Here is a 27,064-nt window from a genome sequence, read left to right as displayed (position 1 = left end):
GCATAATGCATTTGTGATTCATTCATGTTATATGTATGTCAATTCTTTTTTATCACTGAATATTGTGTGAATGTACCACAGTTGGTTTATCTGTTCGCCAGCTAATGAACATTTAGGTTGTTTCCAATTTGGGGACATTATGAATAAAGAAGTTTATTCTTCCTTCCTTCCTTCCTTTCTACAAATAGGATCACTGGGTCTTATGGTATATGTATATTTAATTTTATGAGAAACTGAAAAACTCTTTTTCAAAGTGTCTGTACTATTTTGCAATCCCACCAGCAATGTTTGAGAGATTAGTTGCTCTGCATACTGAACAGCACTTGTTATTGTCAGTTTTTATCTTTAAAAACCATTCTACTGGTACAGCCACTGTGGAAAACAGTATGAAGTTTCCTTCAAAAAGTTAAAAAGAGAAATACCATGTGATCCAGTAATTCCACTATAGGTATTTACCCAAAGAAAAGGAAAACACTAATTTGAAAGGACATATGTGCCCCTAAGTTTGTTATAGTATTATTTACATCACCCAAGGTATGGAAGCAACCCAAGAACCCATCGATAGATGAATGGTATATGTATACAATGGAATACCACTCAGCCATAAAGAAGAATGAGATTGTGCCATTTGCGACAACATGGATGGATCTAGAGGGTACTGTACTAAGTAAAATAAATGAGACAAATACCATATGATCTCACTTATGTGTGAGATCTAAAAAAAAAAAGCAAAACAAATAAATAAAAACAGAAACAGACCCATAAATACAGAGAATAAACTGATGGCTGCCAGAGGGAAGGTGGGTTGGGAGATTGGTAAAATGGGTGTAGGGGAATGTGAGGCACAGCCTTCCAGTTATGGAATGGATAAGTCACAGGGATGAAAAGTACAGTACAGCATAGGGAATATAGTCAATGGTGTTTTAATAGCATTAAAAAACCACATTCTAATAGGTATGTAGTAGTATCTTATTGTGGTTTTAATTTGAATTTTCCTAATGACAAATGAAGTTGAGCATCTTTTCGTGTGTTTATTTGCCATCCATATCTCTTTTTTTGATGAAACATTTGTATAAACCTTTTGGTCATTTGTAATCAAGGTCTTGTGTTTTTTTTTTTTTAATTTTTTTGTTTATTTTTGAGAAAGAAGAGAGGGAGACAGAGGATCTGAAGCAGGCTCTGCACTGACAGCAGAGAGTCCGATGCAGGGCTTGAACTCATGAGCCAAGAGATCATGACCTGAGCCAAAGTCAGATGCTCAACTGCCTGAGCCACCCAGGCACCCCTGAGGTCTTGTTTTTTAATTGAGAGTTCTTTATGTATTCTAGGTAAAAGTCCTTTATCAGATATGTGTTTCAAATAATTTCTCCCATTCTGAAACTTGTGTTTTCATTCTCTTAACAATGTCTTTTGAAGAGCAGACATTTTTACTTTTGGTGACCAAATTTATCAGTTTTTTTCTTTTAGGATACCCGATTCTTTATGGGTTATTGGTATTATACCTAAAATATTTTATGTAACCCAACATTACAAAGATTTCTCCTGTTTTTAAAAGCTTTTTTTCTGGAAGTCCAGGTTTTCCACTTAGGTCTATAATCCATTTTGGGTTAATTTCTGTTTGTGCTATGAGGTATGGTTCATACCAAGGTTCATTCTCTTTGTCATATGATATCTAGTTCACCATTTGTTGAAAAGGCTATCTTTCTCCATTAAATGTTTTTTGTATCTTTGTCAAAAATCATTTTCCCCATATATGTCAGTCTATTTCTAGACTTTATTCCATTGACCTATTGGCCTATCCTTTTGTCATACTATACTATCTTGATGACTGTAGTTTTGTGATAAATCTTAAAATCAGGTCATGTGAGTCCTCAAGTTTTGTCATTTTGTTCAAAGTGACTTTGCTGTTCTATTTCCTTTGTCTTGCCATGGAAATTTTAGAATCAGCTTGTTGATTTCCACACACAAAAAAATTCTATGGAGATTTTGCCTGGTATTGCATTGATATGTAGATCAGTTTGGGGAAAATTGACATCTTAATCATTTTGAATCTTTCAATCAATGGGCATGGTATATCTCTCCATTTATTTAGATCTTTAACTTCTTTCCTCAGTGTTTTGAACTTTCAGCCTATAGATTTTGCACACATTTTATTTTATTTCTACCTAAGTATTTTATAGCTTTGTAGGGTGCTATTCAATAAAAAATTGTGGAATTAATGAATAATGTCAACCTATTTATGAATGCTTGCCTTGATGCTGTGTCAAATACAAGATACTAGAATAGGATTGGAAATTCATCAAAGTCCTTGGTTATGGCCAGGACAACAGTGAGGTTAAGAGGTCTGAGTATAACTCTAGAAGGCAGGAAATATGGGCTTCATGCTGACCCCCTTCTCTCCACATTCCTTAACCTTGGACAGCTCCTTCTCTCAGCCCAGGGTCTGTCTCCTAGCACAAATTTTATATTGGGTTAAGTTTATACTTTTCAGGGATGCTATTGGCGGATCTGGCTCCTGTAGATACAGTACACAGTCGATTCTCTTGCATGATTTAGAAGTGCTGAGTAGTCTGTCTGACCAACTATTTAAAACCCACTGGCCTGGTTTGGCTCCTAAATTGTCTCTTTCATAGCCCTCCTTTGGGTAAGATATTACATTTCCATAAGGCCCTTACTAAGATGTGTTCCCTGGGAGGGCTAGTCTGGCACCTTGGGAAAGTAGATACATCTGTTTCACCCAATTAACATGTACTAAATGAGTACCTACCAAGTGCAAGGACCTCCAAGGTGAAAATGGCTTCCCTGTGAGGAATTTATAATGATAGGGAATTAAGTTAGATCATTCAACTCAGTGGAGGTACCTGGCATCAAGGGAGGTTAAGAGAACATGGATGCTTAAGACAGGCGTGAAAGGGAAAGAGAGTTGCAGAAGGAGTAATAGGGTAATGACAATAGACTCCACCTACTATACACTTTCATTTTTGCTATGAGAGCATGCATATTGAGCAGACCCACAAACCTGATACAAGGAGATACTGTATATTACTTGTAAGTAATAATACCTTGGGGTATTATACAGTTGTAACATCATTTTCATGTAACTTTATTTTTTTTCATTTTTAAAGTTTATTTATTTGGAGAAAGAGAGAATGCAAGCAGGGGAGGGGCAGAGAGAGAAGAAGGGAGAGAGAGAGAGACAGAGAGAGAGGGAATATATCCCAAGCAGGCTCTGCACTGCCAGCACAGAGCCCAATGTGGGGCTTGATCTCACCAACCATGAGATCATGACCTGAGCCAAAATCAAGAGTCAGACGCTTAACTGACTGAACCACCCAGGCACTCCTGTGTAACTTCATTTAATGTGTACAACAGCTTTCTGTGATAAGTGGTGGGTATATTAATTAGGATACCCTAACAGCTCTAATAAAGAACTGTAAAATAAAATTTTATTTCTTGCTCACATCATATGTGAGTAAATGGTTATAAAAGCATTTGTAGGGTGCTATTCAATAAAAAATTGTGGAATTGAGGCAGAAGCTTTGCTTCCCCACAGTTGTTCAGGTAGTCAGACTCCTTCCATCTTGGCCTAGTAGTCTAGGTTCTAGGAATTTAGCAAAGAATAAGACAATTATGGGATGATTTTTATGGCTAAGACCTTGAAGTGTTGCATGTCACTTCTGCTCATTTAATCACACAATCATACCCAGCCACAAGGTGACTGGAGGATGCCTCCAAGCTGTCTGTAGAAAGAGTAGAAATCAGACATTGGTAGACCCAAGCAGTCTCTGACACAGAAACACAGGGTCTTTTCCTCATTTTACAGATGGGGAAACAGGTACAGAGTAGTTCAGTGACCTACAGAAGAACACACAACTCAGGAGTTAGGATTTCAGCTCAGGTCTTCTGATAAAATAGAAACAATAAATAGTAATTACAATAATATTTAACAGTTGTGAGTGGGGGTAGGTATTAAATGGAGCAATCTGCATGAAGATCTGAATAAATTACAGGTTCCCGTCCTAACCCTGGGCTTTGCTACACAGTCCTACCAAGGGCCAAGCATTTTTCCTGAGGACTGTGGGCAGCAGAATGACTACATGATGTAGCATCTGGTGCTTGTCTATCAGCAGAGCCCAGGGAAGGGGCTTAATAGATTATAGTGGCTGAGAGGTGCTCTCTCTGCAGGCCTAAGAGGTTATACACATTGAGAACTGGCTCTGCCTAGCCTGAAGAGGCTGCACTGTCTTTGCTGCAAGACTAGAGCTGCCCCTTGCAGGCAACTTCCCTTATGTCTCCAGAAGATGGTCTCATTGTGTCAGCCTTGTGTCCTGGCCAAGGGTGGGGCAATTCTCTGGCCAACATCCATTCCCTCAGGAGTCTTTGTGGGCCTGAGTACCTTTTAAAAGGTTAATTTTTATTTAATTATTTTAAAAGCTCCAACATGAATGAATAATTAAATTGGCACCCATATCTTATATATTATTTATAGGTTCAACTTTTAAAATAGCTCTTTTCATTTGTGTGGTGGAGATTATGGATAGAAACCATTCTGTGACTGACATTTCTGTGACTCCAGAAAGAATAAATAAAAGACTTCTCAGCTAAGTGGGGTAGAACTTCTCTGTCTAGAGGAATTCTGGGTGAGAAGCTGCTGCTTTCATCAATGTTTTGTGTGAGGAAATTGAGGCATGGTTGAGTCAGAGCTACTCTGAAGAGTGTCAAGATTTGTAGACATTAAGAGGAGCTTGGGACACTGTCCACCCCTTGTGCAACTACATTCCAGCCAAAAAGGAGGAGATGGCAGGAATGTATGGTTGAGACAGGGGCAACAGTGACAACATCAGGGCATTGATGCCCGGCTTGAATCCATGCAACTGCTGCTACATGCCACATTCCCAGCCCCCTCTTTACCTTTACCTTCAAATGAGCCTCCAAATGGTGTGTCCTCAGCAGGAGCCATCCTTAACATCTTAAGTAGCAGTGCTCTACATTTCTCAGTTTTCATCTATTTTTTCAACATTCAGTAGCCTCATTTCACACATTTGGCTGTATGCTAGGCTATTGGGATAAAAAGAATGAATAGGGATTGTCTCTGACTTCAAGCAGCATACAGTCTAGTGGGAAAGAAGAGAAATAGATTATCATCCTACAACGTAGTTAAGCACTTTGATGAACATGAGCCCTGAGTGTGATGGGAACCTAGAAGAATCACCCCTGCCTCCCGCAGCTGCAGGGGATGGTGGTGGAGATGAGGAAGTTTCTTGAAAGAAGTGATGACTAAGATAAGTTCTGAAAGACAAGAAATTATTCCAAAGAAGAGGGAGAGTTTTCTGGGCTTAGTGTGTGCAAATAACATGGCCAGAGAGAGCCAGGGATCCGAATAGAGTTCATTATGGTGGGGATGTAAGACTGGGGAAGTTGGGAAGAAGGTTTGGATAGAAATGGTGTTCAGCTAAGGGACTGATCATGAAGGGCTTTGACCTCAATTTTTTATGGGTTTTAAACTTTCTTCCAAGATAAAGAAGAGCTATTAAAGTATAGAAATGATATCATCATATTTGTATTCTAAGATAATATTTCTAGCTATAGTATAGAGGGTAGATTGATACAATAGACAAAAGGGAAAATATAGATCCAAAGAAATCAAAAGGAAACCATTTGACTTAAGATGATGGTTGCCAGAAGTGAGGAGGAGAAGTAGAGACAGAGAATAGAGATTTGAGAGACATTGAGGGGAACGAGTTAGGGAGATACTGGGAAAGTAAGAGGGGTAGAACATGATCCCAGCATTTGGTTTGGACCATTGGGATATTGGTGAATGAGAAACATGACAGGAAAGACTGGGACAGGGATGGTCATATTTTCAGCTGGGGATCATGTTGAGTGTAAGGGGCCTGTGGGTCTTCCAGGTGAATGTTCAGAAGGCAATTGGATTGATGGACAGTAATTGAGGAGATAGATTCAGAAGCCATTAGCATGAGATGGTAATTCAGGTCATGATGTCATGAGAGTGAACGAAATAGCCTAAAAGAGTGTGTAGACAGAGGAAGAAGGAGAAGAGGACCCAGGGTTGAACTCTGGGGAACATCTCATCCAAGTGAGAGATACAGGAAGAATAACCCACCGAGCAGACCAAAGAGAAAGGACAAGAAGGTTCAGAGAGGACAAGGAGTATGTCCTGGAAGATAAGGATGCAACTTTAGGAAATTTTTTGAATGGTCAACAGAGCTTAATGCTGCTGAGAAGTCGAGATAAGACCTGAAAAGCATCTATGATTTTAATCAACAAGAGGGAGGTGTCAGTGACCTTTGGAGAGAATAGTTTCATGAAGTGAATGGGGGAAACCAGATTTCAGTGAATTGAAGAGTGAGTGTCGTATAGATGAGGAAGTTCTCATGAATGTAAATATACTATATCTACATTTACCTTAGGAGCAGAGGTTATTATACATCTCAGTTTATCATCTCATTTTCTAGGGAAACGCCCCTCTCCTGGTTGGTTCATGGTTGATTGACTGACTTTTCTTTTTTCTTTTATTTTTTTAACAAGTCTTTTTTTAATTTAAGTATAGTTGACACACAATGTTACATTAGCTTCGGGTGCACAACTCAGTGATTTGACAAGTTTATACATTATGCTATGTTCACCATAAGTATAGCTACCATCTGTCTCATTACTTTGCTGTCACAATATCACTGACTGCACTCCCCACGCTCTGCTCTTAATTCCTGTGACCTACTCCTTCTGTAACTGGAGGCCTACCTCCCTCTCCCCTTCATCCATCCTGCTCAAGCCCCCACCTCCCTCCCCTTTGGCAACCAGTTTATTCTCTGTATTTAGAGTTCTGATTCTGCTTTTTGCTTGTTTACTCATTTTTTTTAGATTCTATTTATGAGATGAATCAGATGATATTTGTCTTTTTCAGTCTTATTTCACTTAGCATAATACCTCCAGGTCCACCCATGTTGTCTCAAATGGTACAATCTCATCCTTTTTATGGCTGTTTCATAGTCGTGTGTGTGTGTGTGTGTGTGTGTGTGTGTGTGTGTGTGTGTGTGTGTGACATTTCTTTATCCATTTGTCTATTGATAGATACTTGGATTGCTTCCACGTCTCGGCTCTTATAAATAATGCTGCAGTAAACATAGGGATGCATATACCTTTTTGAGTTAGTGTTTTTGTTTTCTTTGGGTAAATACCCAATAGTGGAATTACTGGATCATATGGCATTTCTATTTTTAATTTTTTAAGGAACCTCCATACTGTTTTCTGCAGTGGCTGCACCAGTGCCCAAGTTTACATTCCTAGCAACAGTGCCCAAGTTTCCTCCACATCCTTCACATCCTCCACATCCTCATCAACACTTGTTTGTTGTCTTTCTTGATTTCAGCAATTCTAACAGGTGTGAGGTGGTTTCTCATTGTGGTTTTGATTTGCATTTCCCTGGTGATGAGTGATGCTGAGCATCTTTTCATATGTCTGTATGTCTTCTTTGGAAAAATGTCTACTCCGGTCCTCCGCCCATTTTTTAATCAGATTGTTTGGGGGTTTTTTGGTGTTGATTTCCTTTTATTTTCTTTTACCTTCTCCATTCCCCTCATTCCAATCTAGAGGTGGCCATTTTCATGTGTTTAAGAGTTTGCCTCTTGTTTGTAATATGCTCTTATATGTATTGTTTTGTATGTATTTAAATTTTTTTTTCCAGTGGTGTGTTATAGATCTCATTATGTTTCTTATTTATTTTATCCATCACTGTGTTTTTAAGATTCTCCAGTGCTGCCATGTGTCTTCAATGTGTGCATTCACTACATTTTACTGTCCATCCCCCAGTAAGGGACGCACAGGTTATTTCTACCTGCCCACTCACCCCCCCATAATCAATATTGCAGTGAACATCCTTGCACATGACCCCTTTCAGACCTGCACGAGAATTTTTTTGGTCTATAAGGCCAGGAACAGAGTTGGAGATATGTAACCTGCCTCCTGAGAACTGGCAGAATGCCCTCTGGAATGGCTAGGCCAATTTACACTCCTACCAGCAGGGTACAAGGTTCCCACTCTGCATATCACCATCTACACTTCACATTATTCAGCTTGATAATGTTTGCCTATAGGATCTCTTTCTTGCTTTAATCTGTATTTTTTGGGTCAGTAATAACCTTGAGTATCTAGTCATAGGCTTTTAGTCTTTTGTATTTCCTCTTTCGTAAGTCACCTGTTCATATTCTTGGCACATTTGTCAGGAAATTTGACTCTGAGAGGAAGAGAATATGGCAAGTAAGAGTTTTATTTAAGATGGGAAAGACTTGAGCATGTTAAAATGAAGATGGATGGGAGAAAAAACTAAAGATTCATCTTCCTCCCAAGATTGGAAGGATGGACAGAAGGCGAGACAACGAAGATCTGGCCTCACTTGAAAATAGCAATGAGATTCAGGAGGATGTGGCACTGAAAAGGGGAAGTCTGTGCACAGGTCACCATCAGCATTCCCTGAGCCCATCTCCGTTGTCCTCTCCACTTGGATGTACAGGCAGTGAATAATCCATGGGGTTGGGTAGGAGGAGAAAGGTGACCTCACCTCAGATTCCAGGACGATGTTGTATATTGTGCTTCTAAATGTTTGAAAGTTGTTTTAAATTGCCAGGAGAGAGGAGAGATGCCTAAATTTCAGCATGTGGAGTGTGGCACAAATACAGTTGTAGAGGCATCTGACACAGTGGTGGGGGTTGGGAGACGTGTGTACCTTCCTAGTTGGAGCAGACTTAGCATAAGAGAAAGTATGAGCTCAGCACTGGACAGTGTGGGGCTTTGGTAGACTGTGCGATGGTCTTGTTACAGAGTAGAGGCAAGTAGTCATGAAAAGGGCCATTCCGGATAGATTGAAGGGGTCAAGCCTCGACAGAGATGGACCATTACACAAGTCCAGGTGGGAAGTCATAAGGGCCTGAAGTGAAATAGAGGCTTTAGAACATAAAGGAATGACAAAAGGAAGACACTGTAAAGAGGCATAATGACTGGCTTTGGTGATGAATAAATAAGTGCCTAATAAGTAGTGCTTGGATCAGGGAATATGGTGGGACAGAGGGGTTTAAAGAGGTTCCAGAGCTTGAGCTTAGGTCCCTAAGAGGAGAATATTGATTTAATGACCGTGTGTCCCGAGCACAAAGCTAAGCACTGGAATATAATCATGAGTAGGACTGACATGGCTGGTGCCTGTGAGGAACCTATAGTCTATGCAGGAGGAAGCAAAAACACAAACCGATAGATGTATGAGTAATTACTGTTATGATGAGTGCTAGGAAGGGGTCAAGCAGGATGCACAGACTGAAGCTGACAAAGGATTTACCTGAGACAGGGTGCTCAGGAGGTCTCCCACAAGGGGATGATATCTAAGAGGAGACCTGAAGGGCCAAACATGCAAAGGTGGTCCAGAAATTATCCCAGACCAAAGGCATAGCATGCACCAGAGCCTGAACTGGGGAAGAAATGGCAGGTTGGAAGAACTGAAAGGTTTGCAGGTTGCATCTAGTGAGTATGGGGAGATGAGCTTGGAGAGGGAGGCAGAAGCCAGACCACGCTGGGCATGGTAAAGGAGTTGACATTTATTCTATGTTCCAGTTGTACCTAGGGCATATGACTGTTTTAAATAAAATTGACAAAATTTAATTTTAATAATAAATGAACATTTTTATTGTACAAATTTTCATACATATAACCAAAGTAGAGAGAATAGCGTCATGAACCCCCCCATGTGTAAATCATTCAAAGTCAGCAGTTAGGGGCTTCCTACTTCATCTCTTCCCCACTTTGCTGAAGCATATTTAAGTAAATCCCAGATGGCATGACCTGTCCCTCTGTACATTCTTCAGCATCTCTAAAGAACATTTATTTTCTTAGATAACCACAATGCCATGATCACACCTAACATAATTAACTATAATTTCTGATTATCATCCAATATTGAGTCTATAATTCAGATGTCCCTGTTTGTCCCCCAAATGTGTTTTGGTAGCCCTTGAATCAAGATCCAAATGAGGTACACATTGTATTAATTATTACATCTCTAAGTCTCTTTTGATCTACACAGTTCCTATTTTCACCTCCTTTTTTGTTTGTTTTAATGCCATTGACTTGTTGAGGAAGTGGAGGCAGTTGTCTGCAGAATGTCCCATCTTGTGGGTCTGTCTCTTGCTTCCTCATGTTGTCATTTAACCTGTCTTTTGGTTTCCTATAATTCCTGTAATGGGAACTTAACTCTAAGGATTGATCAGATTGAGGTTAACTTTTTTGACAAGAATGTCAATGGTCATGATTTCCTTCATATTGTATCATCTCAGGAGACACCCAGTATCTAGCTGTCCTATTCTTAATGATACTAAGATTCATCAGTGAATTCAAGCGTTGGGAGCTTGATTGTATTGTATAGTTCTCCATTGACTTATATAATTATTTTATTCTTTTATATTTTTCTGAATCAATTACTTCATTAGAAATATCTCAACGATTATTTCAAATCTATTATTTCAACTTACTTTTAACCACCTCCAAAATTGAGATCTTACTACCTCCCTGACAATTTTCACTGAAGAAGAGAAAGGTCATGCAGCACCTGGGTGGCTCAGTGGGTTAAGTGTTTGACTTTAGCTCAGGTCATGACCTCATGGTTCATGAGTTCGAGCTCCGCCTCAGGCTTTGTGCTGACAGCTCAGAGCCTGGAGCGTGCTTCAGATTCTCTCCCTGTCTCTCTCTGTGCCCCTCCCCTGCTCACACTCTGTCTCTCTGTCTCTGTCGCTCTCAAAAATAACCATTAAAAAACAAGAGAGAGGCCACTGTGAGTATTCTGGAAAAGTCTTTGTGGAAGAAAATAAATTGGGCATTCAACTTTTCATTCAAATACCATAGAATATTACTTATTCTGGGAGAGGAAGCCAGTAGTTATCCTGAAAGAAGTGAGTTAGTAAAGATAAGAGGTAGGACTGGGTTGTAACAGTTTTCTGTAAATGTAGATAGATATTGAGCCCAAGATTCCCAGTAGAGGATAGTCTTTGAAAACTATGTATACTAAAAGTATCATTTCTCCTGTCTTCTTTAATCACTCCCAGTGGACATTTGCCTCTGTGTAGGACGTGAGGTGCTGATAGATGCTGTTAAGATGTAGGGATTGCCCTATCAGCCCTCTATCAGTGCTAAGCTGCACCTGTTCTCCAACCAAATCCCTATAAGAACTGTTGGGATCATGATCCCACCATACCCCCACTCCCATTCCAGCAGCTGCAGCATAACTGGAGCCAGTTCTTAGTAGGAGATTTTTCCATGATGAGAGTGGACAAGTTGTGACATGTGGGCCTAAAGTCCCTGCCTAGTGACAGAAGCTGGAGCAGAAGGGTCTGGGTAAGGCCTTACCAAACAGCTGTGGACTCGAATGGCCAGGGTATTGCAAGTACATGGGGATCCTTGAAGGTGGCAACCCTGTATAGGAATCTTGACCCTTTTAGAACACCTAACTATACTCTGCCACTGATGGACTGGTGGCCAGGGCAGATTGGGATGGGAACTGCAGAGTGTGCAAAAGCAGCATGTGCTCTGGGGAGGGGAAGCAGCTTGGTGCTGGCACTGCCAGTGGTGTCCCCCTCTGCTGGAAAAGTCACCCACAGGTGTCATGCTTACCTCACTGGGCCTCACTGTCACCCCATGGTCCAGAAACTCCCCTGTTCTGTCATAGGAACCATGTTCTCAGACTTACCCATATTGAGACTGAGCTATAATTTTTAGGTAGTGATATCTGGTAGACAGTTGGAGGTGCTAGACTAGAGCTTGGGGGTGGGAGGAGATTAAGGTTTAAGATAGATTTAGTGTACTCTGTACTGGGCGTCTCATTGGTTCTCACGCTGTTTTAGTATGTATTTGCTCTTTAAGGTATCTGGGAATATGCAGTGAGATTATGATCAGATGGAGTAGGAGGGTGTTCTGTTTTAGTAAATGCACTGGCAGGAAAGTTACCAGGGAGACTTCAGGATTTAATCTCCTGACCTGGATTGCCATAGTATCAAAATATGTTAAAAGCAGGTTTGGCGTAGCATCAAGGGGCAGGACAAAATAGGAAGCAAGTGAAAAGTCCAACCTTAAAACTAGAAGGAAAGTTAAAGGTAGAATGGGTCCAAATTCTCTGTTTAAGGAAGACTCCATCTAAGCCTTTGCAACAGCCTGTGACTTGTGACCCTGTGAAGGAAGAACAGCATCACCCTGTGTTCTCCCCTCCCCCATTTCCCACTCCTGAAGTAGAACTTTGGGCTTTGTTGCTTCTCATCTAAGCAGCCCAGGGAAGAGGAGATGGGGTGGGGAAGAAAAGGGCAGTGCATCCAGCCTCCTGCTCAGTGCTGCAGGAAGCCTGAAGCGAGCTCTAGCTAGGGCTCCGGCAGCACCCTGCAGGCGGGGGGAGAAGCAGCTGCTGCTGCTGTTGCCACTGCTGCCACTTGCTGGGGTCCCAGCTGCCCCAGGGATTACCTGGGCATAGCATGTGAGGCTGAGATTCTGAGACTAACACCCGACCTCGGAAGCGGATGAGGTCCTGGGCACAATGTGAAGGGTGGAGCTATGAGCTGTGGCGGTGATATTGTGAAATCCATTTACCAAGCAGGCACTCCTTCTGTGAGTGAGTGCCCTGTACGATCCGATGAGCTTTTCCGTTCTGAGCTGTGGGCAAGTCTTCTAGGAACCCATGCTGATCAAAATATAACCTGGCCTTAGTGGCAGAAGTCCAGCAGGTGAGGGCGAGCCTCTGGACTGCACATTGGGAGACAGGCCTGCCCCACTGCGATAGGCAAATGGACAGGGAAGGTGGGCTTTCCCAGGCAGAGTCACACAGGCCAGAGAAGCCCCACCTCCGCTTTGACAAGGGTCTGGTGGGTTGGGAGAAGCTTCTTAGGAACTTGAGGGTGAACTGGGGAGTAAAATGACAAGGAGCTACTTATGTCCTTTCTCCTGGGTTTGCTGGCAGTGGGGTGAGGTGCAGCTTAAGGTCTAATGTTAGCCAGGTGCTTGCTGTCTTTCATACTTAATGGAGGCCCATTCTAGATGCATAGATGACTTATATCCTAAAAAATGTGACCGGATTACCTGACCCTCAGGTTCCCCTCAGATACCAACTTGTCATTTCCATGACCTTCCAGGCCTTGTTTGGGGTTTTGTTTCTGCTTTTGTGTTCCTGGAATAACCATCTGTAGCTTTCCCATTTTAAGATTTTCTTCTCTTCTGCCTCTCACACCTGATTCTGTGAGATTCTCCCCTTGCTAAACCACCGAGCACACTACCCCCGCCTCCCTTGGCTCTGAAGGGACGCCATCTGGGCAGGCCACCGGGGTGGGCACAGCTATGGGGCAAGAGGAAGAGGGCTTCCCTTTCATTTCTGCATCTTTTTTCCTTGGTGGTTGCCTTCGAGGACCTGACCTCCTAAAAACAAAACAACCCCCTCACCCCAAACCCTAGACTTGTGTATTTAGACATACATGTGAGTTTTATCACATTCCCTGCCAAGCCGCTGCCTGACCGCTCCCTTCTCTGAGCCACGGTGGCAGGAGGCATGGCGTTTTTAAGCAGGATGAATTGCTGTCTAGTGGCTGTTCTTCTGCACCCAGGGCCATCAATCTTGTCTTGAATGCTGGGCCTGCTGGTGTGCCTGCTCAGGCTCATCTTTCTGGGGCAGACTTATTTACGGAGCCATGGCAAAGGTAATCTCACTGACCACCACCCCACCCCCCCCCCCACCCCCCGCCCTCCACCAGCCCATGGCCTGGGCCTCTCTCAGCCGCTCTTAAAAATAGCCTAAGACAAGAAGGAGAGCCAGGGTCCGGTTACCTCCTGCAAGCGGGATCTGATCTTACCTCACCTCCTGCGTCTGGCAGCTCGGCTCTTCTCAGGGGCCACTGGACAGGCTTGCAGGCCAGCAGGAGGTGGTCAGCCTGTCAGTCTCTGTCCTGCTTGGAGCTGGGAGCCAGCAGTCACTCCCCTTCAGGGAAGCAGGGGTTGGGGGGAAGGCATGGGCGGGATGGAGTCCTTCCCAGCTCTCTTTGCCCAAGCAGTTGAGTGAGAAATCTCAGCCATGGAACTCGTGTGTCCATTTGTGGAAGATGATAGGCTGTGTAAGGGATGAGGGTCTTCCTGGGCACAGGCCTGGAATTGCAGGGCATGCTTTGTTTGGAGTCATGACTGGCTTCCCCACCTTATATCTCCCCTTCCCTGAGAAGCAAACACCTTTGTCAAGTCCTGGACACTGGGGAATACCTTCTGTCCCCGTGTGCCATGTTCTTCTCTCACCTAAATTGAATCTGCTTCCCTAAAAATCTGCCTGGTAGAAGGGGAGGAATCAGGCTACAGCCTGGCCGTTAGCCCTAGCCATAGCAGTAATTCCCTAGATGACCTTGGGGAGCCCTCATCCTGTGTTAGGCCTTCGTTTTCTTCCTTGTGCAATTAAGATGGATAATTCTGGCTCCTGTCTTACCTCGAAGGGATGTGGTGGGATTGATTAATTGGACTGGGGAAAAAGGAGTCTGGAGTGATTCTGTGTCTGAAAAATAAGGGCGACAGCACTGCATTTACACTTGGATTGGTGAGCTTGCATCATTTCTTCATCAAACATGCATCTGTTTGTGTGTGTGTGTGGGATATCAGTACTGGTGTGTGTGCTGGGGTGTATGTATACGAATGTGTGAGTGTGCACACATTCATAGAGGAAGTGGCTTACTTCACAGCTCACTGGTTGTCCACACTTGTCATTTGTCTGCCTCATGGCCTCCCCACCCCATTTTGTTCTCTTGGATATGAAGGCTCTGGGCTCCCTGTCCTATCTTATAGACTTGATCTTGGAATCCCTTTAGTTCCCTGGGGAGATGCCTGAATGGCAGGTACTGGAGAGGAAATTAAGGCTGAATGAAAGATAGTCATTTTCCAAAAGCCCACAACATTCAGGCCCTAGCCTTGCACCTCTAGTCTCCCATCTCCCTTGTCTCCCTGACTCTGCCCTCACCCTCTAGTTACGTTGTAAGTTTCCTAAATTTTGCCACGGTCTTTCTCACCTTCAGAACCCTGCACCTGCTCTTTATACCGTTTGTTTGGACTTGCCCCTTTATCCCTTCACAGAATGTTTCTGAGCTTCCTTTGGGAACCACCTTACGCTTCCCTTATCCTGACATCTAGCCCTGCCATGAGACCCCACAATTCCCTATTCTTTCCCAGCGGTGGCACACAGCACACCTTACTATAATTGCTTATTTCACTGGGTGCCTTACGGCCAGAATATAAATTCTATGAGGACAGGGCACCTCTTGTCTTACTCAGAATTGCCTCGCATAGTGTCTGCCCTCTAGTTGGGCCTTGGTACATATTTTAGTCAATCATGAATGAATGAGCAAACATGATAAATGACAGGCAAGTAAGAACACAGTGCTCCTGATGCCCATGTACCTTGCATAGATGAACACGCACAGGTCCGCTGTCCGTGGGAGCCCTTCGCCACCACCCCCACCATCATGCTGACAGCCTTGATAGGACAGCAGTCTCATCTGGGCGCCTTGGTCTGTCTTGGGATTCAACCTTGTCCACGCACCTGATTGCACTTCAGAGAAGGTAAAACCAAGAGCTCAGCTTTCTAAATATTTGTTGCTGGGAAAGCTCTGGGAGGGATCTTGGGCAGCCTCTGAGAGGAGTACACTTTCCCCAGCACAGCTGCTGGGGCTGGTGGCATCAGTGGCATCTCCTGTTCATCTCTCTCCCCACTGATTCACGTTTGAGTGGGACTCAGCCAACTTCCAACTTTTCACCTCTCCTTCCTGTCCAGGTTTGGTCCTGGTCCAGTCCACAGGGTTGAGCTGCTCTTCTCCCCACCCCACCCCCATCCCCCACCCCGCCCATCCCCTGGCTCCCAGGAGAGCCTCCCCTCTCCGGCTCCCAAGCTTCCACAGCTGCCTCAGCCGCAGGTTTGGAGGAAGCGGGCTTGCTGCGACTGACGTCTCCACCTGCTGGCCGTCCTGACCCTTTCTGCCTGCAGCTCTCCATCCCTGCCGCCACTGTCGCCGTTACAGTGTGGCGGCGGCGGCGACTGCTGCTGCTGCAATATTCTATAACCCAGAGACCCCAGGTGGGAAGCATGGCCCAGCAGATGGCACGGTGTGCTCCTCCTACAAGGACCTACCCCTGCTGGATGCTCCGAATAAGTTTCCCCTGAGAAAAAGTCCAAGGGGGAGGTAGCTAACCCTCTGACTGTGTTGCTGTTCCCCCCTAGGGACCCTTCCATGAAGACTGAGGCAGGCACAACTGCTGAGAGCCTGCTGACATGACATCGGCCACGGAGTTTGAAAACGTGGGCAACCAGCCACCGTACAGCCGGATCAATGCCCGCTGGGATGCCCCGGACGATGAGCTGGATAATGACAACAGCTCAGCCAGGCTCTTTGAGAGGTCCCGGATCAAGGCCTTGGCAGGTACCATTTGGGGCCATGGGGGTTAGAGGAGCCGGTCTCATAGTCCCAAGGTTCAGTCCCCTCCCTGCCTGTGGTCAGCCTTCTGCGTGCATTGGCGTGAGCCCTGGCAGGAGGTGATGGAGACATGGCTGTATGGCTCAGGGAGACTTGGCCCTGCTGGGAGGGAGCAGAGGCTCCCACGCATGCCCTAGTTCATCCCAGGTGGGAGGTGGTGCCAGGTGGGCCCTGCCCTCTGCCTCTGTCCTGAGTGACCTGTGGCCAAAGTGAGAACTGAGAGAGAGTCTGGGCAAAGGAGTGTCTGAGGGGCTGGATGGCCAGGCAGAGGGGTGTGCAGCTTCATTATGCACCTCAATCTCCTGCCTGGTTCTGGATAGAGAAATTATCATCCTCCTCTCTGTTGTCCTAAAAGAAAAGTGTGATTTGATAGGACATTGAGAACAGGTAACATCCTCCCCACACTGGCTCAGGAAGCAGGATTTTCTAGACTAAACCTCTTATCCTTAAACTGGAATTAGATTTTTACTTAGATTCATAGTAGATTTCTGTGTGTGTGCGTGTGCATGTGTGTGTGTGTGTGTGTGTGTGAGTGACAGAGAGAGAGAGAGAGAAGGGGAGGGAGGGGGAGATCTTAAATCTCCAGCAGAAATAGTTTGTCCTCCCCCTGCTGGCTGGGATATGATTCTTGGGATTTTTTTTTTTTTTTCTTCTCCCGCCAACCCCTGTGACCACTGCTTCCCTGGAGCCTGGCCCAGGGTAGCTATATTCGGGTACCAAGTCCTTGGCCAATAAAGAAAGTTTGAGTTCTGTGGGATAGCGTGTGGGTGGGAGGGCTGGGGGTAGATTCCATCATCTGCTCCACCAGTTATTAACCCAAATCAGACTTCTTTCCCCATCTTCACCTTGTAAGAAGAACCCAGACTCGCCCATAAGCACTTTCTGGAGCGATTCTCCCAGTGTACCATCATCACTTAGTGGCCCTATCTGAATTTTCTAGTAGTATTCTTCTACCTTCTCTCCCTCCACTCTGCTCTCAGATGCCTCCAACTTCAGCTAACCTTGAGTCATGAGCAGGGGAACCATAGTGACCTTTCACCTTAGGAGTAGCTGGGCTTACCTTACACTAAAAGGAATGGGGTGTCTCATTCCCTTGTCGTGATGGGGAGTCCACTCACATCTCAGCCATCAGCTTTTGTGTTCTTGTTCTTGTGAGACACTCCCTTTCTTCTTCCTTCACCCCCTCCTCTGCATTCCCTACCCTTAAAAATTCCTTCCTTGGTTTCCCTTGAGGACAGATAATAGCACTAATTCATTCCTTGCTTTGCTTATGTAATCTTAACCTCTTTAAATAAGCAAACTAGGAACCCTTGTCTTGCCAGTCTGGTTTTACCTTTTTTCTATCTGCGTGCCAGCTGGGCCTGACTACATTGACCCTGGTGATAGAGGTGGAGGGAGAGGGGTTCCATTTTCCATATGTCTTGTCAAAGGACAGTATGAGGAGTGGGACTGTCTTTGTGCAGGGATCCTTTGATATGTTTTACAGATACCCTATTTTTTAAGAAACCGAGGAAAATTCCATTTTAATAGTTATTTATTGTACCCCTACTATGTATAAAGCTAACCCCATGACCAGACAGAGAAAACCACGGAGATGAATTCAACACAGTATCTGTCTGTAAGTAGTTTATGATCCACTAGGGAAATGAACAATGTTCATAATGAATTAGCACAAGTACAATTAGAGAAGAACTGTAGGAAAGGCATATAATTAAATAGCAATGAGAGAGCAAAGGAGGAGACTCAGGAATCGGGGACTCATTTGTGGAGAAGGCCCTCAGGAATTGAAGGGTGCATGGGATCTTGACAAGCAGGTGGGGTACAACTTTATCCAGTTGGACTATATGAATGGCAGCCAGGTCTGATGATCAGGTTAGAAAACTGGTGAAAGTAAGTTGATCAGGTTACTGGAGAAAAAAGTTCCACAGCCCTGCCTGTGTCTCACCAAGAGTTTGCATCTCGTCTACCAGAGAATCTGAATTACCCCCAGGGAGAGGGGGACCACCGAGCATATAGACTTACATGCCTGGACCTTAACAATTTAGAACATCTGGCTAACAAGTAACCATGGAAGTTTAGGATCCATTCAGGGTTTTAAAAAACAAACAGAAACCTAAGTCAGTCTACTGACTTTACTGAGAGTCCACTCTGAGTGAGCTGTGGGATAAGCGAAAGCTGTGGGAGCGTCCAAAGTAGAGAGGTCAGATGGACCCGTTCTAGTGGGTAGACAGAGCAGAGAAAGGGGCTGTCTGTCTCCCTCAGTTTTAACTTCTGGATGTTTTTCTCTTCAGTGTTGTCTTTGGGGCTGCCTTGGCAGCCTTTCCAAAGAGGCTGAGGAAGCAGAAGCACCTCTAGTTCCTATCATTTCTGCATTCTCCACAGCCACTCCCCCACACCTAAGCACATGATGGCAAGGAAGGCATTACTGTCCCCTCTAATGCTACTAGTATGGAGGATGGTTGAATCAATTTCCTGTTTTATAAAATGGGGACAGTAGTTCTTCCCCAAGGGTCTTGTGAAGATCAAGTAAGATAAAGTTTATGAAAGTTTTTTATTAGTAATAAAATACTAGGTGAATGTTAGTATTTACAGGAAATCTTAGTAATATCTTTCTGTCCCTTCTTTTAACTTCAGACATTCATGATCATCAGTCACAGTTCCAGTTATCCTGACCTGTTCCAGGGCCAGTTTCTTCCTTCTTAACCCCACCCTCCTTTGTTTCTGAAGGCCAGGGTTGGAAGAAGGAGCCAGGGACCAGGGGAAACTCCACTAATGCTTGTGTTGTGGCTTTTGGCTCGGTCTCCAGAGACCCAGTGCCCACAGGGATGAAGCCCCATGCTGTGTAGATCTTTCTCTTTAAGGCTGCCCAGCCAAGATCCCAGCTGTGTCTCTGCCATCAGCTGGGTGACCTGGAAGGACCAAGAAACCAAAGGATGATGAGGCTGGTTAGATGTCCTTCCGGGTGTGGCTTCTCTGGGTCCTTCTCCACATAGTGACCTGTGGTTAGAAATCTTGCAGTTGGTTAACAGGACTCCGTTTTGTTCTGCCCCTTAAGTCAACTTCCTCTCAGCTCCAGAGGAAATACTCCCTATTTTGCCTTTCAAATAATTCCCAGCTCTTCCTCCCTGGACTGAAATAAACAAACCATCTGGTTATTCCGTGTGGAGACTGCCACATTGGTATACAAATACCTGACCTCTCTCCAAATGAATCACTGTGGATTTGACACTGTGGGTCAGCCTGACTGAAATGAAGGGGGAGGTGGGCAGGAAAGTGCTGCAGAAGGCTCCTGCAAATAGGGGATGGATTTGACCTCGGCAGTGCCCAGGGAAAGGGTGGGGGCCCAGCAGGAATATTTGCCCAGTAGGTCCCTGGCAGATGTTAGCTCTCAGTGTCAGGCTCTAAAGCTGGCAGCACTCGAGGAGGTTAAGTGATGGGTCACCCTGAGGCTTCTTCCTGAACAGGGGCCGTTCTCTGCTTTGATGACTGCCTTTGGTACCTTCCTACGTTTAGGACCTGCTTTGAAAGATTAGAGGAAGGGAAGCAGTTGAAAAGCTCACCTTCTAATCCCTCCAAGCAGTTCCAGCCTTCAGGTTTCGGTAGAAAGGCTTCCAGTGTCTCCTAGAGCCACCCTCATCTTCACTCACACCCCCTTTCCTGTCCTCCCCCCTTTTCATACTGGGAGCCATTTGGTAAACATTTGTGGCTGTCTGGATGAGGGATGAAGCACTGCAGGCTGCAGGGAATTTACCAGCCAGAATGCCTGCCCTTGGTGCTCTCTCTCCTCATCCCAGAAGGGTCCTCTGCCTGCACGTGTACCCTCTTGCACCTGGCTGTGTACCCCAGTGACTTGGGGCAGGTGTGGCCCAAGTAAGTGGCAGAGGAGGAATGCAACAGAAAGATGCCCCCAAAAGATAAAACCTTGTGTCCTGGCCTCCCCTGCCTTACCCATGCACTCACATTGAAATCTGGGCATCCCAAGTGCCACCTACTGCATGACTTCCAGCTCCTCAGAGCACAGAGGCATCTGGAAGGTCATGGTACAGAGAGCAATGCAGGGCCTCTTGAGATGATCTGTGAGGAGATGGCTCAACGTGTCCTTCATCATCTTCTGTGGCCCATTTAACACAGAGCCATCCTTTGAACACTTTTTGTTGCTTTTTTTTTTAATGTTTATTTTGAGAGAGCAAGAGAGTGTGCACACATATGAGCAGGGGAGGGGCAGAGAGAGAGAAAAAGAGGGAGAATCCCAAGCAGGCTTCACACTATCAGCACAGAGCCCTACATGGGGCTCAATCTCATGACCTGAGCCAAAATCAAGAGTCCGACACTCAACCAACTGAGTCACCCAGGCACCCCCAGAGCCATTCTTTTAAAACAAAGTGCACAAAATTGTGTAGCCCACTCTGGCTTTGCCTTTAAGTCAGAATCCAAGTGATGCTTCAAACTAGAAATGCCTTTCCTTTCTGCATTCTGTCTTTGCCTTCTTACTAGATTGGAGATGAGGTCAAGTGGTGAGGTTGGTTGAAGACAATTCAGAGGACACAACAGGGCAGCGGGTGCATCGCAGGCTATGTCCCTGTGCTCTGAAGCACAGAGTTGCTGCCATTTTGAACCTTGAACATCTTCCAGACCCACTTTGCCCAGGCCCCAAGGTTAAGTTCTGTGACTGGCAGATGTTCCATCAGAGCCTTAGGACAGGTGCCTTCAGACCCTGCCGCTCCCTTCCCACCCCCGTTGGCTCCTTGGAAACTTCACAGAGAAGGTAGTATCGGCTGATTCCTGACTTTGGTGGCAAAAGGTCATGCTTGGCCTGTTTCTCCACTGGCACCAGGATGACACTGATTCCAGGTGTCCCAGTTTCCTGAGAAGGGCTTTGTGTCCAGAGGGTGAATGATTTCTTTCAGAGAGCAGGATTTCACCACAGTATGTGGCGGGCAGGGTGGGGAAGGTACAGGAGTGGGGATTCAGCAGCTTCTTGGCAGCCTACTAAGTTGACAAGTTCAGATGTAGCTGTTGGAGACCAAGGCATCAGGTGTTAATGGTCTGAATATCTCTGTTAAGCTACCTGTGAGAACAAAGGTGGCATCATTAATGAGGGTTTTTTTTTAATGTTTTCTTCTCTAATTTCAAAACACGAAATGGAGTTCTATGTAGAAACTATATATTGGGGAGACATACTATTCATGGAAATATGTATAATCAGCAACAATCATTTTAGTGTACTGTCAGAAAAAAAAATAATTGGCTCAGCAGCTTTTTCTCGGAGGTCAGCCATTATGAGTTCCACCCCCACCCGCTTTCCTGAGACAGGCCACTGTTCAGATAAACCTGCTAGTTACCTGTGCAGACAGATCCACAGGAGAGGCAGTGTGCCGTGGTCCAAGGCAGTTTCCCCAGCCCAGGACATAACACTTTCTCCCACTGTCCTCTCTTCCCTCTTGATAAAAGCTGTTCTTCCTCTTTGAAAACACTTTGCAGAACCAAGGCTGTTCCAATTCTCTGGGTGACTGCTATCTATCATTGTGAAGATGCTTTTCAAATATTAATACACTGAGGTTAATAATAAGACTCTCCCCTCCCCATGCAGTGCAGTCTGAGTGAGCCATGGTAATAGCCTCCTCCATCTTTGGGACATTCCTGTGGGCTGTTGGCTTCATTCCCAAGGGCAGGCTGTGACACCAGGCCTTACTGTGCTCATGGCTCCCAGAGCAGCCGGCATCCATTTTCCCCTTCTCCAACTGGGCGCTCTCTGCATGCTGCTTGACTGAAGAGGTGCCAGGAATGTTGTTTCCAAGCATCTGTAGCAATTGTTCATTTTCCTTTTTTATCGTGTCACTGAGAGAGAATGGCAAGGAAGCTGGTAGCAGTTGAGTCTCTAGGAGCATTTTGCCTCCAAACCCTTTAGCCTTCAAACTCTGGAAACCAGATCAACAGGGGATCTCATTTTATAGTCTAGCGAGAAGGAAGTGGATCAAATACAAACACATGTGTTTCTGTACATATAGACATACATGCATGTTGACAAATTATGATAAATTCCATGAGGATTTGTTGAGAATTAGGAGTTTCTAATATAACCTACAGCCTATAACTCATCCAAGGAGGAGTAGGGCTTGTTGGAGTGAGCACATGGGGGGAAGGGTGGGTGGAGATGGGAGGGGCAGGCAGGAGCCACATCACAGGGACTTACAGGCCATTGGTATCTTCAGGGTCCTGGCAGGAAGCAGTAGGAAACTCAAAAGGGGTGGCTGAAGAGTTTTTTAAGGAGATTATTTGCAAAGGGGTGGCAGGGTTGAAGGGTCAAAGGGTGGGAGCTGTAGCAGGGAGAGCTGTAGGCTCTCAAGACAGGATCTGTGGCCTTCAGTAGAGGACCAGAAGGATGGAGCCACTCCCACACCCATCAAAGTGCTCTGACAGGGAAGTGGCATGGTTACATTTGGGTTTTTAAAAGTCACTCTGACTTCAGTGGGGGCAACAGGTTGTGGGGAGACTATGCAAAAGTCTGGGAGAGAGAAGACGGCAGTGTGAGCCAGCTTGGTGGCCATTGACAGAGAGAAGTGGTCCATCCTCACATTATCATTCTTCTGGCCTCTCCTGTTGCTATCGTGGGCTTTCCCAAGTTAGGTGACCTTGGCCAAGTCGCTTTTCTGCTCCTCACCTGTAAAACAAGAGGCTCAAACCAGATGATGCACACAAGGCCTTTCCACCTCTAGCAGCCTGGGAAGAAGCCTCCTGTTATGGTAGCGCTGACCACATACTTCTACCCTGAACCACGGAGCTTTGGTTCCTGGCTTAGGGAAAGGGAATCAATGATTTTTAGCAAATCAGTAGATTCTCCAGAAATTCTCTCTCCTCAATAAAGTGTAGGTTAAAACTGAGTCCTGGACCATGTCAACTTCTGTGGCCTTGTGTTCTAAGTGAATGTAATCTCTCCCTGCGACCACCACCTGCATGCATGACAATACCTGGTGCTTTTTATCCAGATGATCTAACTGACCCTTAACCACTCTGAAGTAAGCAGGGGATAGGTATCACCATGCCACTTATACAGATGAGGGGAGAGGTACAGCAGAAAGTGCCAGGACAGAATCCCGGGGATTTGAAATCATCCTGCTGCTGGGGTGCCTGGGTGGCTCAGTCGGTTAAGCGTTCACCTCGGGTCATGATCTTACAGTTCGTGAGTTCAAGCCTTACGTTGAACTCTATACTGTTAGCATGGAACCTGCTTCAGATCCTCTGTCTCCCTCTCTGCCTCTCCCTGCTCACACTCTTTCTCTCTCTTAAAAATAAATAAACTTAGAAATAATAATAAAATCATAAAATCATCCCAGTGCCATTGGGGCTACAGCACTTGGGCTTTCTTGAAAGTCCTTCAGACCTGCATTGCCTCCTCCTCTGCATCCCACCCAAGACCTCTCTTCTCATTTTCCTTCCACCACCAGCTTCTTAAGCCTCTTTGATCAAAATCCTGAATTCCTTTTTACTTCTGTCTTACAGCCTCTGAATATTCTCACCTGCTGTGGGCCAGCAGACCCTTGTTCTGTGGTTGTCCAGATCAGCTCTGGTCATTTCACTTCCATAGTTCACATGTCAGCTGGGGCCATGTCACCTCAAGCAGAGACTTCTGCAGCTGCCTCCAGGCTGGTGCCTTGACCTCTCCTCATTGAATCCCATTTACACAGGGAAGTTAGAAGCATTGTCCTCTAGCAGATTTTAGTGAGGTGTTGCTTTACTTAAGAACCTCTAGGCTTTTCTTTACCTGAAGTGTAGAGTTCAGATTCCCTAGACTGTCCTTCAACTTCTTTACTCTGGGGAAGTTCATTGCTTTTCACCCTCACCCCCCAAACTTGCACACCTGTGTGCACACACATACAGATTTGCCAGTTTCCATCTTGAGGGCTTTGAGCAAGACCCCCCCCCCTTTCTTCTCTGTCATTCTAAAACCATGATCATCTTCAAACCTCAGATCAAAACTAGCCTTCTTCAAAAACATTTTTTTAAATTTAAACTGGTCTCTGATAACTTGTTTTCTTTTCCTACTATATATAAAGACCCTATTTTATTTAAAAAACAATAAGGTGAGGGGCACCTGGATGGCTCAGTCAGTTAAGCATCCTACTTCTGCTCAGGTCAGGCTCTAATGGTCCGTGAGTTTCAGCCCCACATCAGGCTCTGTGCTGACAGCTCAGAGCCTTGAGCCTGCTTCACATTCTGTGTCTCCCTCTCTCTCTGCCCCTCCTCTGCTCATGCTGTCTCTCTCTCTAAAAAATAAATAAACATTAAAAAATATATCTTCAAATATTTTTGTTACACAAAATATATTTAGTATAGAGAAGATTAGAAAAAGAGAAAAAAGAGAAAACTGGGGACATTGTTAATGACCCATATAGATATTTTACAAGCCTATAAATATGACTGCGTGTATATATGTATAAATATTAAAATGCTATCTATAATACTGTAATCTTAGAATTTTTGTCACTGAGCACTATATTGTGAATATCGTTTCATGCAAACATATAGATTATCATCTTCATGGCTGTATAGTCTTCCTTTGTATTAACGTACCCTAGTCTAGTTAACCAGCATCTTAGTGTTCAACTCTGCCCACTTTTAAAGTCAGTCTTATGCACTTTGTGCTTGCCTTTGCAGACATGTAGTAAGCATCCTAAAGTTCTCGCTTAGAACCAACCCTAGCTAAGTTTTAAATCTTGTATGTAGGGGAATCCTGCTCTAGCTGTTCACAATGCTAGTGTGATGAAAGCTGATTGGTTGAAAGAAAAAATTCCTCTCCAAGCTAAACTGTAGGGTAGAATTTGTGCCACCAGCATCATTTATGATGTGTCTCTCAGGGTCTGCCCCTGTGCTAGGCTTCATGGGATTAGCATCTGTATCTTCAATGTTGTCACAAGTTCATGGGAGTTAAAGCATCACTCATTCAGGTTCCTTAAGCTCTTGGCTTCCTGACATGAGAAGTAGAGAAATCCCAAGCTGTAAACCTACAAAGGATTAAATGATTGTTTTCAGACCCAGGCCAGTGATCCATGGGCCTCCTATGGTGCCTTTTCTCCCTTTTGTCTTTCTGACCACCAGCTTTACCTATACCTTAGGGCTACATGCTGGTAAAAATGCAGGCTTCTGGAAAAAAAAAAAAAAACACAACACATTTTTAAACATTTCATCAGTCATTTATTCCTCAGGATTTATGAGCTTCATATCTGATTTTTCTTCATGATATTTGCTGTTTCTTATTATCAAAGTAATACATGTTCATTGCAGAAATTTTGGAAACTACAGATAAGCAAAAAGAAAAGGCACCCACAGTCTTACCACTCAGCTATAACAATATCTAGCTTAAGATTTTGTTTTTAAATGGATATAGCTCTACAAGACTGGGGTCATATTATACGTGTTATTTTAAAATCTGTATTTTTCCTTAATATGTATTATAATATCCTTTCCTACCATTGAAAGGTCTTCTACAACCTTATTAGTATCTTCACAAATGTACCAAAATTATCATATAATCCCCTGTTTTGAATATTTAGGTTGCTGTTCTCTATTCTTTTTTGTTTTTATTTTTTAAGATTTCTTTTATTTTTGAGAAATCTCTACACCCAATGTGGGGCTCAAACTCACAACCTCGAGATCCAGAGTCACATGCTCTACCGACCAAGCCAGCCAGACAACCTGCTATTCTCTAGTCTTGATAGCAGATTTTTAACAGACAAAAGAGGGAGGGATATGAAGCACGCAAGGAATTTTATAGGAAACTAGGGCAGAAATAGATAAATGGGCCTAGAATTGGGTAATTGAGGTTCCAAGATAAACTATTTCAACTAAACCATGTGGCTTAAGAACAGCCAATGTGTAATAGGCTTTTATTTTTAAAACACTGGGGAATTTGATAACAAACTTCCCGGATGCCCATGATGTCAGGAAGTGAAACAGGTACCAGAGTAGGTGGGGCCAGTGGCAGGCGTGCTGTCGCCAAGGGAGGAGGGAAGCAGAAGGAAGAGCCAAGAAAAAGCCTAGAGAAGGTAGAACACAAGAAAGAAAGGGAAAGAACCTTGACCCCAGGGGAGAGGTCTGTGCTTTAAAATACCTGTGGGGGATATTCAGAGGGCAAGACCTGGGAGAGTAGCTACATGGTGGTCAGGGGGGCAGAGCGAAACCTGCCCACAGGACCCATGGACCTCCCTCCTGGGCTCTGTTCTCAAGGGATGTAGGAAGTGTTCCTCAACTCATAAACCTTCTCCCTCTCTCCCTTCCATCTTTCTTGTGGCTCAGGTGGTTAACCATGCTTGTGATTTTTGTCTCGTGAAAAGTCCCTGAAGCAGGACACACAGGGAACTGGGCCATCTTGGAGGAGGAGGAAAAAAAAGTTTAATATTTTCTTAAGAAAAAGAAAAATAGATTTCTGTATTGAATAAATAACATATACATCCAGGGGATAAAACTCAAAAGATGTATAAAAGGGCAAAAAATGTTTTATTCCCACCTTGGTCCTTCAGGTACCTAGTTCTTTTCCC

The 27,064-nt window shown here is 44.5% G+C and overlaps 1 protein-coding gene across 2 annotated transcripts in view; it reads left to right on the top strand.

Annotated features, from left to right (window-relative positions):
• The window catches only part of SPTB (spectrin beta, erythrocytic), a 149,812-nt gene that overhangs the window by 66,518 nt on the left and 56,230 nt on the right, over nt 1-27,064 (top strand). For both annotated transcript variants that reach the window (XM_042989898.1, XM_042989897.1), the window contains exons 2-3: nt 15,469-15,621; nt 16,277-16,475. In XM_042989898.1, coding sequence (XP_042845832.1) covers nt 16,328-16,475 — 148 coding nt within the window. In that variant the 5' untranslated portion in view covers nt 15,469-15,621; nt 16,277-16,327. The remainder of the gene's footprint in view (nt 1-15,468; nt 15,622-16,276; nt 16,476-27,064) is intronic.

Source organism: Panthera tigris, chromosome B3, assembly GCF_018350195.1.
Source record: "Panthera tigris isolate Pti1 chromosome B3, P.tigris_Pti1_mat1.1, whole genome shotgun sequence".
Taxonomy (NCBI): Eukaryota; Metazoa; Chordata; class Mammalia; order Carnivora; family Felidae; genus Panthera; species Panthera tigris.
The sequence above is the reverse complement of the archived record's forward strand: the minus strand, read 5'-3'. Positions and strand labels throughout refer to the sequence as shown.